This window comes from Merops nubicus, unplaced genomic scaffold, assembly GCF_000691845.1.
Source record: "Merops nubicus isolate BGI_N331 unplaced genomic scaffold, ASM69184v1 scaffold6218, whole genome shotgun sequence".
NCBI lineage: Eukaryota > Metazoa > Chordata > Aves > Coraciiformes > Meropidae > Merops > Merops nubicus.
In genome coordinates this window covers 1-13189 of record NW_008625023.1, presented here as the reverse complement: position 1 = coordinate 13189, position 13189 = coordinate 1, and the positions used below count along the sequence as shown (strand labels likewise).

The window sequence follows — 13189 nt, the reverse complement described above, 5'->3', positions numbered from 1 at the left end:
CCAGTGCAGCAGGGGCACTCCCAGCAGACTCACCTAACCAGAAGTGCAAGTCGTACTGGAGGTTCCCACTCCGCTGTCTGATGGTGTTCAGCACCAGATAGGAATCTCCTGTGAAGAAGTCTCCATACAGATTTTTTGGCACTGGTACCAAATCAAATTTCTCAATCCTCCAAATCTGAAGGCCAGGTTCCTTCCCAGCCTTGGCAAACTCGGCGTGTTCCACCATGCTGACAGGCTAGGGGGGAGACAGAGAATGTTGTTCAATAGCCACAGTACAAGGAAGCACGTGTTTGCTTACATTGCTCTGACCTCTCAACTATTGTCCCAGGCAACAAAGGAAAAGTTTCTGATTTTCTTTTGCACTGAATTTTGGGGGGGAAAAAAAGGGGGGAGGAGGGGGAGGGTGTCTCTCAACTGTTCACTGTCAGTTTTCACTTCAAAGCAACTTTACTTCTTGGCTTATTCCTGACTTACTCCTTTCTAGACTCTCTTTTCTCTGTTTTCTGCTGCCTCTCCTAATATTACATATTTTCTTTACTAATTTATAGCTTTTCAGTACAGCACATAAATAAAAGACTAATCCCTTTGCTGACTACCCTTCTCTATAAATGCTGCATGATGCTCAAACTATAGAATACAAACCATACACATTGTGCATCTTGCACAAACATCATTTACAGTTTTCCTAAAACCTGTGTGATCTTACCCAGCTCTTACTGGAAACTGTTGTATCATCAAAGAGTTAGATAATTGTTACTACATGTTACTTCAGTACTTCTGTGTAACTGTCCCCTTATAGACTTGCACTAAACACACACAACACCCTGTCCTAAGGACTCTGCAGTTTTGGGTTAAGTATTGTCACACTTATGCAATGTATTACCAATAAGCAATTAACTCTTTTAAGAAACATAACAAACACTTTTCTATATTATAAAAGAATTCACTTTAGTAATACCAAAAGGAAATAAAGCATTCCTGTTGTGTGGGCCCAGGAAGTTTGTCCATGTATTACAGCATGCCTTTGAGTGGTATCAGGGGAGAAAAAATTAAAATGTTATAGAGAAGCATCCAGTATTTTGATAAAGAAGACAGTTCTCAGTAGCTGATGGAGAAAGTACAATATGCTCAGCTCTCAAGGCAGAAGTAAAGCATGTTACAAACTAGAAAGCAAAACAGCAAGTTAGCTACCAAAGTGATTCCTAAATCAAAATGGGATTATCAACGATGGGAAACAATTAGCTTTATCATCAGGATTCCGGTCAGCCTGACACAGTTTCTCCCAAATTCCCACTATAAAATTTGACAAACGCCTTACAAAGAGCTAAAAGAGACCGTGACTTAGGAGTAATTGAAAAACAGAAGCTTTTCAGTGTTTAATTGTGATGTTAATCACTTACCACAGCTGAAAGCACAACAGCTGCTGTGACAACATATCCAAGCCCTGCAACAGACATGGAGCTAACGTAGTGCAGCTTCAGAGCCACCGTGCAAAAAACAGTGAGAAAAAGGCAACTGAAGTCCCTTCTGCCCATTTCCAACAGCAAGAAGCTCTCGGGAGCCCCAGCTCCCAGCTCCCAGCTCCCAGCTCCCAGCTCCCAGGTCCCTCCTCCTCTCGCTGCTAGTGCAGCTGAGCCGCAGGAGCCAGACTTTTATCAGGGACAAACACACCCACCCCTCTGCAATCCAGGGGTGTAACGTGTTTGTGCCAACAGCCCTCTTGGAAGCCTTAGAGACTCTTCAGCCATTCACAGGAGCTCCATCCCAGCAGGCAGGAACTCAAGACAATCTGCTCTCCGTTCCAGCCCACAGCACAATCGCCTTCAAACAAGCCAAACAGCCAGTCAGGAAGAAATTAAGAGACACCAGCAACAGAGGCAACATTTTGTCAGCTGAAAACTGCAAATAAATGGAAAGTTGATGAGACACAGAGGAACAGAAAGGCTGTTCCAGATGGCAAAGGCTACAGAGATTTTGGAGATGAGAACAGAGAAGCACTGAAAAGACAAAACCATATAACTTGAGGATGGAGGGAACACGCCCTCGTCTCTCTGAACTTTTCAGAGGAGCAAGATGCAAAATTCAGCATGTGTTGTGTGTGTCTTGTGCCTGAATGCAACCTCCACAGAAGCTACTACCAGAGTAATATGGTCTGGAGGGAGCTGAGATGGACCAGTGTTAGCAAAAGGGCATCAGTAGTCTGGTAGGTGATGGAACAAGAGCTAATTCAGTAATTTCAAACCCAAAGATGATGGAGGACGTAGCAAGACCCTGTGAGAGGAATATAACAGCCAGCAAACCTACCCAGTCCAGTGGAATCACAGCACAGTCTGGCTGACCACAGTGTACCAGTGATCTGCCACCAGTGAAGAGCTTGTTCTACCAACTGTCTCATGCCTCACAAAGCCACTCTGTCATATTTTCCAAGTGTTTGCAGTAAGTAAACTGTGCAGTAAACTTCCCACAGTGGCACCCCAGGAAAAGAACAGCCCTATGCTCTTACAGAGGGTGGAACAGCTCCTGGAAGTGCCACCAGCAGTGCCTGTGATACAGCATCCACCACACACTGCCCAAGTGATACCAGAGACCTGCCTCAGGCAGCCTCTGGAACGTGGAATATCCTGGAAAGCCAAACAAGGACGCCAGGAGGAACGTAAGCAATGCCCACATGTGGCTGTGCTGCTGGCCACTCGTTTCTCTTAATGCACTCAGAGAGAATTATTGACAGTCTGAGGTTCCCACTTTCAGAATCCCTCAAAAGATGCTTAAAAGATGCTTGAATATGGGGCCAAATTCTCCACCCATGAAAGTCCACAATAAAACTTCCAGAGAGAAAGGTCAGACCCACTCTGTCTGTGTTTTCTCTGCTCTTGATGAGAAACTTTTCTTCCTGTCTCTCTCATAAGAACATTCTGCTTCTCTGTTGTCCAGGCTGATGCATTTTGTTTCGAAATGTCACCTTGGCAAACTCTGATTTAGTTAATGTACCTTTGAAAATTTCACTGGAAATTCTCAAACTGAAATAGATAATAAAAACAATGTCTTAGCCTTGCTGGTATTTCTGATCTTTGTGAAGGAAGTTCAGAGTGTCAGAGGTCTAAGACCCAGTGAAATAAAGGCTGGAACCCTGACTGTGTCCTGGGTCAGCTCTAGCACTCTGAGTAAGCCAGCTGTGAGAGGCTTCTGCAGCTGCAGCAGACCCAAAACCCAAGACAACTGGATTGCATAACAATAGAAAGAGACAGGTCCCTTCCAAATGGAAAAATACTCTGGACATAATTTATTAATAAATACCTATAGAGTGCCACACTTGGCCAATCTTTACAGACTGAAGGTGAAAAGACCTAGAATAATCTTCATCAGCATCCTGGTTTAGGATGTATTCTGACCTGCAGCTATAGGCTCATAGGTATATATGATATTTTGGAACAACCATTTATTTAGTCTTCTAATTAACTTGACATTTTATGAGTTCTGCCCTCAGCCCAAGTTTGCATGGTCAATTAGTTGCAGAAAGTTAATACAGTCAAAGAAAGGAAAAGGCTGCAATGAATAAATTGTATATTATAGTGTTCTTTAGTAAAAATTACTGTGAAGCCTGTCAGAAGGGAATAAGTGTGATAGCTGCTTACAGCTGGTATGGTTCAGTACTGCTGGCAGCCAGCACTGTGTGGCTGAATCAAGCTGCAGCAATCTGTGGGTGTTTCACTGGGGGCACATGCCAGATGGGATTGCCAGGACCCTACAAAAAAGGAGGCATGGGAAAAAGGCATATTTCAAGCTGCTGTTAATAAACCTATCCAGCTTAGTCACAGAAACAGTGCTATGCAGAGCCAATATCTTATGCAAAGGAAAGTTATTTAAGGAAAACAAGGAAAGGGCTTGGAATACAGGCTTCCAGTGCAGATGGACCTTCTAAATGACACTTGGCTGCATAGTGAGCAAAACAAGAAATTAAGAAATGTCCAATGACTTGAGCAAACAGTGGAAGAATACAACTTATTATGGTATCCAGATGTGCAGTTAACACAGTCACTCCAGACTGAGCTGACAACACCCTACAGTGGAGCCTGGCCTATAGAAATAGTGCCAGGGATGCATCCCCTACCTACCAGACACTAAATGCCAGGCCTGGTGTGGGTGGGGAGCTGGCACTCTGCAAAATCTGCCTCTGGCTCACAGAGCAATGGCAGAATTCACAGATCACTTCTTCAGGACATGATTTTCCTGAGGCTGGAAGCTGCTTGCTTGAGAGGAAAGGTCAGAGCAACCCCCTGGGCTCTGCTCAGCAGACCTGACACTCTTGCCCTGCTGGGCATCCTCTGTCCCAGTGCTGCTGCAAGCCCTGGCAGCTGATCCTCCAGTCCTGGACTCTGTAGTTTTCTCTCCTGGTGTTCAGTCTGAAAGACCTTTACTTTTTGCACGCTGTAATTTGTAATAAACAGTTTTCTTTGCCTCCCTCCCCAGACACTTCCATTTATGCTCCTTACATTCATCTCTGGGGCTGTGCCTCCCACTCATCTGCCACTCCACGCCCTCATAAGCTGATGCCATCAGCACTTTCACCACTTGTCTTTACTCTCCTCTGAATTTGTTTCTGCCAAGAAGATGCCCAGTTCTGCACTGCTCAGATGTGGCTCAGCACAAGTATGCTGAAAGGAACGTCCTGTTCCCTTAAAAAAAAAACAGTGGACACAGAGGCCAGAAACTTACTCTTACCACACTGTAAAGGGGGAATAATTAATGTCTAGTTCCTCTGCATCAAATCTACTGTCACATCTTCATATCTAACACACCTAAAGCACCTGTTGATACTATCTAATGTATCTTTCAACAAGACAATATCATCCAGTACTGACAGGGGTAAATAAGGGGAGAGAAATCTTTATTTTGTTAGGCTCCAATCTGATCCTGACTCAACCTCAAACATTCAGAGCAGCTTTACCAAAGCTGCAGGAATGTTTTTTAACCAAAACATCCTCTGACTCCTGGTAGTGACAGAATATTTCAGAACACAAAACTCACAAGACAGTAATGACAATATTTAACAGATTTTAAATTAAATAATCATTACAGTGAGATTAAACACAATGAAATGGATATAAATAATTGGTAGCCCATTCCTCTCTATGACATTACAAACAGTGGCTTCCAGAGCTTTCCTCACAACACTCTGTACTCTGATGTCTTTAAGACCATAAAAAGCACAATGATTTTTAAGTCATTCTAATGATGCTTCTGGGTGCTTGTTTTTTTAAGCATTTTTCTGGATACTTACTGAAGATGGGCAATTGGAAAAGAAGAGGTGGAAAACTGATGGTAAAAACAGTGGGTGAAAAAAGAAATAAATGCAGTGGTTCATTTAAAGAGACTCAGCTGTAAAGGGCTCCCTGACTCACAAGGAAAGAGACATTTTAAGTGAGGACTTACATGAAACAGAGACACCCAGAGGGCTGGTTGCTCTCAAGGAAAGCCTGGCTGACCTCAGTGAGGCTGTGAAGTAAGTGGTGGAAAGGCCAGATGACCATGTGGTTGTTCTCACTCACAGCACCAGCACCTAGTTCATGATAGGTTCAGATCATTCGTCTAAACTCTCTGCATAAACAAAACCCACACAGGAAGGTCTGCAGCCAACATAACATTACACCACAGAGTATCTGAAACACCTGCTCCCTGCTTCTGGAACAATTTCTGCCATTTCTAGATGTCAAAGTCTGTATTTTTTATTTTCATGGATAATACTTACAGAGCACCAAAACAACCTGCAAATACAGACTGAATTTCTAAAATATGAAGAGAACAGTAAATCTTAGTAGAGTTTGTATCTGCACAACATTCATGCTGAAAAAAATGTTTCGTGTGCACCAACTTTTATTGTACCTTGGGGGCAAATAGTTGCAGCTAATTCTCTTCTATTTATCTGCCAAAAGTTGCCCTGAGAATACAGACTGCTCTGAAGAAATAGTGATATATCTCCTCAGGAAAAGAGAGACCCCCTTGTCTCACAGCATTCTGGACCTCTTCTATCAAGCCCCAGAAGGAGTACATTGCCACAGTATTTCTGCTGCAACAACAGGAAAACCATAAGTCACTGTGTTTTGCAAGCAGCAAAATTGTAAAATCCCACTGGCATGATCAACCCCAACAAAGTCAACAGGTTGTACTAGGGACAGTAATGCTCCCAGAGTAAGAGCTGCATTCTCCAGATCACTGTCTGAAATAATCACACTGAAGAGATCAAATGTACCACAAATAGTTATTTGCTTGTTTCAGGTTTAGCTGTTTGTACTCTTTGAAGAGAATCCAGTCTGTCTGACTAACCACGCAGCCATTTCTTTTTTCCCTGATCCTTTGCTGACTGATAAAAACTCTGATGAATTTACAAAGACTGTGAGAGTGAACACTACAGAATCATTTAAGTTCTGATAATAAAAAACTCGAGGCATGATGCTGCATAAACTAGGGAAAGGCAGACAGTTCAGCACAGTATTAACAGCTGATGACAGTGCCTACTGAAAAGGGAAATACTTGTTGTTCCTTACAGCCTCCTGGCCAAACCAGTGTAGATTATGACTCACTCTCCAGTAAACCACCACAAATAAATATGGTGGGAGTTCAACTTTGTTGCCAAGGTGATAGCCATTGAAAAAAGTATCTAAAATGATAGATTAGATCAGTTTCCAGTCTCCAGACAGCTCTAGATTCATATACACATAAAGCTAAAAACAGCCCCTTTCGTCCCATCCCTTGAAGAAGGCAGTAAATAAGGCTTATTTGGGACAAGAAAAAATTTGCATGGAAAAGCCTCCCCCTGCCCCAGCCCTGGTGAGTCCATAAGCTATTTTGTTTCTCTATATGAGGAGCAGCAGAGTTAATGGTATTCTGAGCAGCTACATCTTGACAAATGCAGCCAACCACAAATCCAAAAGATCCAAACTGACATTGTCCCCTCACAGCTCCCCCTTCATTCAAAATATGCATCTGATTTCAAGAACTCAGATGAAGAGTGCTGGACACAAAGTACAGCATTATTTGGACAACTGGCAAGTAGGGGTTTGCATTCATAAGTTAAAATTCCTACTAAACCACTTGAGCAAATTAGAACACCCAGATGATTTGAGTATTGTTCACTTTTTCCAGCTGTTTGTTTGCATTATGAGTCATGGCAGCTCTATTCTGGTCTCTCTACCTTCTGAATAGGATCCACTCAGTAAACACAGAGGGTGCAGCCCAATGCACAAGGGCTGACAACTCCAACACAAAAGCCTGAGTCTCTCCTCAGTTACAACGATGTAAATTTGGAATATTATTACTTACATGGGAGAAACGTCTGGAGAATATAGAGGTCTCCCAGCTGAAACACACCCAGAGAAAATCTGCTGACACAATCACCTGTTTAAAAGCCCTGCCTTAGGAGCATAGGTGAGAGCTGAATCATGCACTTAAACACACATAGCACAGATAAGTATGGATCACTGGAAACCACCGGCCACTTTCAGTCAGTTGTGAGCAAAAATGAATCCTGAATTATACTCAAACACAAACGATTGTTCAATGCTGAAAACGTGTCTTAAAGAGGTGCTTATGTAACCCATAAAACACAAGCCAGTACATTAAAATATGACTGCCAACCCATGTTGTGTTCATGGAGAGGTCTGGTGGAGCCAAAACAGGGCAGTGGAGGCAGTGAGGACATGCCTGTGGTCAGCTGCAGGGAAATGACACAGATGTTCTTCCCCCAGTCACCAGGTTCTGACTGCGTGCAGGGGAAATGATTTGCAACTTTATGCAAAGTGGTTTTCCACTGGGAACTAGTCAATTCCTCTGTAGCACAGAATCCTGTTCAATACATTATCCATCACCCAAAGAAGAACAGAGTGATATATCATTACTGGAGAAGGACTGGAAGCCAGAAGAGATGGCCTCAAACGAGTCCACATGGGAAGCAGGAAAGTTGCTTGCATTGCAAGTGTAGCTTGACACACAGGAAACTAAGTGAAAGGACTTAAGCCATTGCTACACGTAAGACAAGGGTAGGAGAAGTACATGCAAATATTAGGGCTGAGTATAAAAGATTTATGAGTAAAAAGCACATAGCTGAAATTCTGTCTTATGCCCCAGTGATGCAGCAGAGCACGTCCCAGTCCTACCACAAGCCCACCATGGACTACACCTTGCTTTGTTTGGTGCAGTGGGAGTTGGGCTGGCTGCACAGAAACTGCCTCCATGAGCTCCTGCCTTCCAAATTAGCTCCACACTGAAACAATCTTCCCGTCTCCATGTCTCCACGTGAGACATGAAGTGACCCAGAATGAACAGGAATCAGTTCAGTTAATATACATTCAAAATTAAAGTGGTTCTTCTAGATTAGGGCTAATGATCAGAGCATGAGGCAGGGCTGAGAGTTACAACGCCTGGAGGTTTTGAGTCCCTGCATTTCCCTGCTGACAGGCAGAAGAGCCAGACCAACTGCTACCATCCAAAGCTTCCTCCAGTCCTGCACCCAGCCACACAAGTGCAGGCAGCTTCTGCACGTCCTCCCCACGCTCCTCCTGGGGAGCACTCGGGGGGACAGGACTCCCCTGCTCCACATGAAGTGGTTTTCTTCACAGACCTCTGCTTCTGAGTAAATCAGTGTGGAGACAGGAGGAGTTATCAGAGTTCCCCCTTTCCAGTTTGCTGCCACTCCTCCTAACACAGGTAGGGGAGAACGCTGCACTAAGGACTCTGCCTGCACAGACCTTCTCACCAAGGCTGTCCTCAGCTCCAGACCCTACTGCCACCACAGCCCTGGCAGGAGCACCCGGCTGCCAGCCCTGCTGCCACAAGAGGGCAATGCTGTGAACAGACCTGCCAAAATACGCCCTTCCTCCGCCGGGCGAGGCGGCTGCAGCTCTCCCGATGGTGATTAACAGAGGGGGTGATTTTATTTTTAGCAGGTTCAGGCCTCAGTGTTGAGGAACCACAAGCATTGTTAAAGCAGACAGCCTGAAAGAAGGGAAAGTCCTGACGGTGATAGCTCTGGGCGCAGCAGCCCCCAACCATCCTGACAGATCCTGGGATGATTCATTTCCTCCAGTGTTTTAAAGACATTGTTTTGAATTGTAGCTGTATTTTTACCGCGTGTGGAAATATTCAGAAAATAACATATGTTTAAACTTTGTTTTTGGACAGCATCCCGCTGCCTGACTAGCTCCTAACACAGACAAACAGTTGTTTCTCCCTCTCCCAACTGTGCTGGGACATCAGCTGAGATCAGTTCCAGCCCTGCAGATTCTCAGCGGGAGAGTGAGTGAGGGACAAAAGAGAAGAGAAAGGGAAAGACCAAAACCACAGCCCGTAGGCACAAAAGAACACTTTGGAAGAGGAAAAAAATATAAATCTTCAGAGGCCATACCATCTAACCCTTCCACTTAGTCACCATCACATGCCAGCTTTTGATCAAAACCACCATCAGTTTAGTTTGAATACCCTGAGGATGCAGTTACTGACCAAGGCCCAGTCCACCCCGAAGTGCAGAAAAGCAAACACAGACTAAAATAAAGGTTTTTCTCTGAAGGGGAGTGTGATCAGGCATCAGCCCCTGGCATGTGAACCAGATCACCCCTGTGCTCCCGCAGCCGAGTGCCAGGGATCCAGCATGGCTCTTCCAGTCTGGCATTTCCAGGCTGCCAAGCACTCAAAGCACATCAGGAAAATCTGGTGGAGCTCTATTTAACTCCACTAATGTCTGAGCTCTACTTAACCTTGCAAGTGCATCATCCATGGATAATCAGAGATAAAGACTTGGCAATCCCATTGAGAGTCAAACACTAGCTGTGAAAGGCTGCTGCTTCCTTTCCTGACTTTTCCAACCAGCTTTCTTCCCCCTCACTGAGCAGGTGGAAAGTATGAAAGTTGGCATCATATGGACACTGCCTATTCTGATTTCTCCTGTGGTGGGATTTCAGTGCTGTACTGCCAGGCAGCTCTCCTCAGTGCCCTGGATACACACCTGGCTTGGCACACCACATACTCCAAGTGTGTAAGGTGATGGACACAGCAGGACTCATGGTACCCAAGGCAAGCCTTCACTGGTGTGCTCTGGCAAGTACCCGCAGTGAAGCTCTGTCTGGAGGGTATGAACAGATTGGTATGAGTACAAAAGAGTCACCAAGCAGCATGCCAGACAGCTAATAAGAGCTGATGGATCTACCCTGGCAGTCAGTGTACTTTTGCTATCAGGGTGCTGAGGACTGTCAGATGTAGTGTAAATACTGGAGATGTGCCAGCAGCTGTGACTTCTTGGGTAGCAGAGATGAGGCAAAAGCATATCCTCAGAAACCCAGATCTGGTGCACAGAAAGTCTGTTCAGACTCTGCTACCACCAGTTCACTTTTATTCTCCATACTTTAAAATAAAAAAAAAACAACTTTGAATGCAACCTTCAGTTTGGGAAATCCTTGACTGCAAGTTCTCAACTGCCACAAGTCACAAGGATAGGCCTGAGAAAAACTGCCTGTGTGTTTTTCCATTCTTTTGTCTCAGCATCTGCTGAGAGCTGCTGTCAGATACTGATGAGCCAGCGTGACAGCTTCTCTGTGCCTGTGCCCCGAGGACCCTATCTGACCGTGTTGCCTGTGCACACTACCATTGTTCTGTGGAGCCTCCTGCAGAAAAACACTTCACACATTCACAGAAACGAGTTTTAGGCTCAATAGCTGTACACTATCCCCACCTAGGGAGTTGTGTTTGATATGGGAAAAACAGTCCCAGCAAGTTTATTGCTTTTATGGGAAAATAATTAATCACCCAGAGCATTTCTTTCCTATTCCCTTAGTCGTCTCAGCATTTGAAATTATTAATTAAAGATTAAGAGACTGAAAAGACAAGGACTTGAACTAATGCTGTGAGAAGCAGAACAAATTACGTGACTGAGGTACACAAAGAGATAAGCTGCATAAAAAGATAACTTGAGAAGTTTTCTTCCTCATGTAAAACATCAGTGACCTCTGAAAGCCACTGCACAAGACATCATTTGAGTCTTGAGTTAAAATGGATTCAAAACAGATTACAAGTGGACGTACAAAATAATATATACAACTTTCTTTTCAGTTCACATTTTTAGAAGGGATATCAAATACCTAGTGTGGATAATCAGACAACCATTAATTGACAGAAATAATACACAACTTGTTACTGACAAATGGCCCACATAAAATTTTCTGCTTTTTCATGAAAAGTATTTGGTAACAATCAGGCAGAGATGTATTCAGAACTCAATTACTCACAGGGCAATTCCCATGCTGTGAAAGCGAGCAAAACCCAGCAGCTGCTTTTTCCTAGACATTGGCAAGTTATTGTGCCCAAGCTACTTTGTATCTGTGTTTAACTATGTCCTATTTTACTGCGACCAGTCTGCAACTTGATCACTTCAGCTCCTGTTTAAAAAAAAATAAATAAAACCACAATGATTTCTTTTTGTGTCTGGATTCCAGAGCAGAACTGGGCAATAACTGGTTTGTGAAGCTGCATATTCCTGCCCAGCATCCTTGTTCCCATACATGCTCCTCAGTGGCAACACTGATGTTTGAGACTGGAGTTAAAATGGAATGCCTGTGTTTGCAAAGCGAGTTGAAAGCAGATATAAACCCTGAGTAATAAAACATGCCACAGGGCTGTTTGAAGAATGGTTTAGTTCCCACCAGGATTCTGTAAAACACACAATCTACAACAAAAAGTCATTTCACGGGGTAACCTGGCTCAGTATGTGTCTGTGAAAACAGCTACCTGCTGCTTCTTGTGCTGTAGAAAGGCTCTTATCTCTTCTACAGAAGAAGCCCTTGGTGACACTGCTGACCACACTGTGAACTCAGCAAGTGCCTGGAGCACTCACAGAAGTATATAAAGTCTCTACCAAACCTGCCTTGTAATGGAACGTGTCAGGCAGCCAGGCTTTCAGCCCGAGCTGGCAGCAGTTCCCCTTGGTACCACTATCAGGATCACAAGCTTGCCAGGGGAACGCTATCTCACCTCCCTGCTGTGGTGATGAAAGAGCAAATTCACAAACGTGTTGGATCTGTGCCTGCAAAATCAAATTTGAAACTAGCAGTAGCATTTTTCCTTTGTCATTCCTTTGACACACTGGTTCAATTTCCCCAGTATTTCCTTCATAGCACTGGAATTTCATTTCCACTCTTCTGAGAGCAGGACACATCTCCTGGGGACATTGCAGGTACTTGGCTCTCACTGAAATAAATTATCTAAACCCTTGGACAATCACTGGAAAATCCCTCCCTGTATTTAAACACTAAACATTTACAAGCTCACCATCCAGCTGCGTCACCGACGAGGTGTAACTACAACTCCTGCCCTATCTCCGTGCCGAATTCTAGAGACATCCGTGCAGCCGGACTTCTCGGCAAGCCCGTGCTGCGACAGGGCCCGTCGATGGCACCGATAAACCAGCAGTGCCCCGGGGCCGGTGTGGAAGTGCTGAGGACAGCATTCCCGTGACCGCCGTGGGGGAGCTGGCAGGGAGGCGGCTGTAACGCCCGCACCCCCCGGCCCAGGGGCGGACACGCCTGAATTCTGCTTCTCTCTGCTAGTGGTGCGGGTTAAACCTGGATCGCTCGCTGCTCCGTGGTAGGATTACGGAACAAACTGTCTCATGGACAAGATGAGAGAAAACAGTTGCAACAGCCAAAGTTCTGAGACCTATTCCTCTGTACTCAGGATTCGCTCCAAATACCCAGACGGATGCTACACAGTATTTGGTAAAACAGTTTGAGAAAGCTAAAGGCTGAGAGATGTTTAAGGAACCCCCACCCCATCTGACTCCAGAGCAGGACCCCCTAAGCTGAGCCATGCCATACCCCAGCAAAGGAATTATTTATTTATTTTTTTGCTTATAAACTTGCATCATGCAGAAAGTTGGTAGTGGAAAATGGAAACTGTAATGATCAGTAAGAAAAAAAAAAGAGACTTAAGGGGAAACATTGCTAGTATCATCCTCGTTAGCAAAATCGGATCTTTTACATCCAAAAGAAACAACATTCAAAGCAGATCTACTTACTAATGAAGCCTCCTTGAAACAAGTCATCCCCATAACTTTTTTTTTTTAAACACCTCTTCCTAGGAAACATTTTAAATGCGTTTTAAGTGTCTACATTTTTAAAATTTCTATTCAAATAGAGCTTTCAAACATTCT

General features: G+C 44.3%; 1 protein-coding gene across 1 annotated transcript in view; it reads right to left on the bottom strand.

Annotated features, from left to right (window-relative positions):
• Positions 1-1549, bottom strand: part of GSN (gelsolin) — a 12925-nt gene extending 11376 nt beyond the window's left edge. Inside the window, exons 1-2 of the mRNA XM_008945529.1 lie at positions 1401-1549; positions 34-235 (exon numbers count right to left, since the gene is read on the bottom strand). Coding sequence (XP_008943777.1) covers positions 34-235; positions 1401-1535 — 337 coding nt within the window. The 5' untranslated portion in view covers positions 1536-1549. The remainder of the gene's footprint in view (positions 1-33; positions 236-1400) is intronic.
• Positions 1550-13189: the final 11640 nt, after the last annotated feature.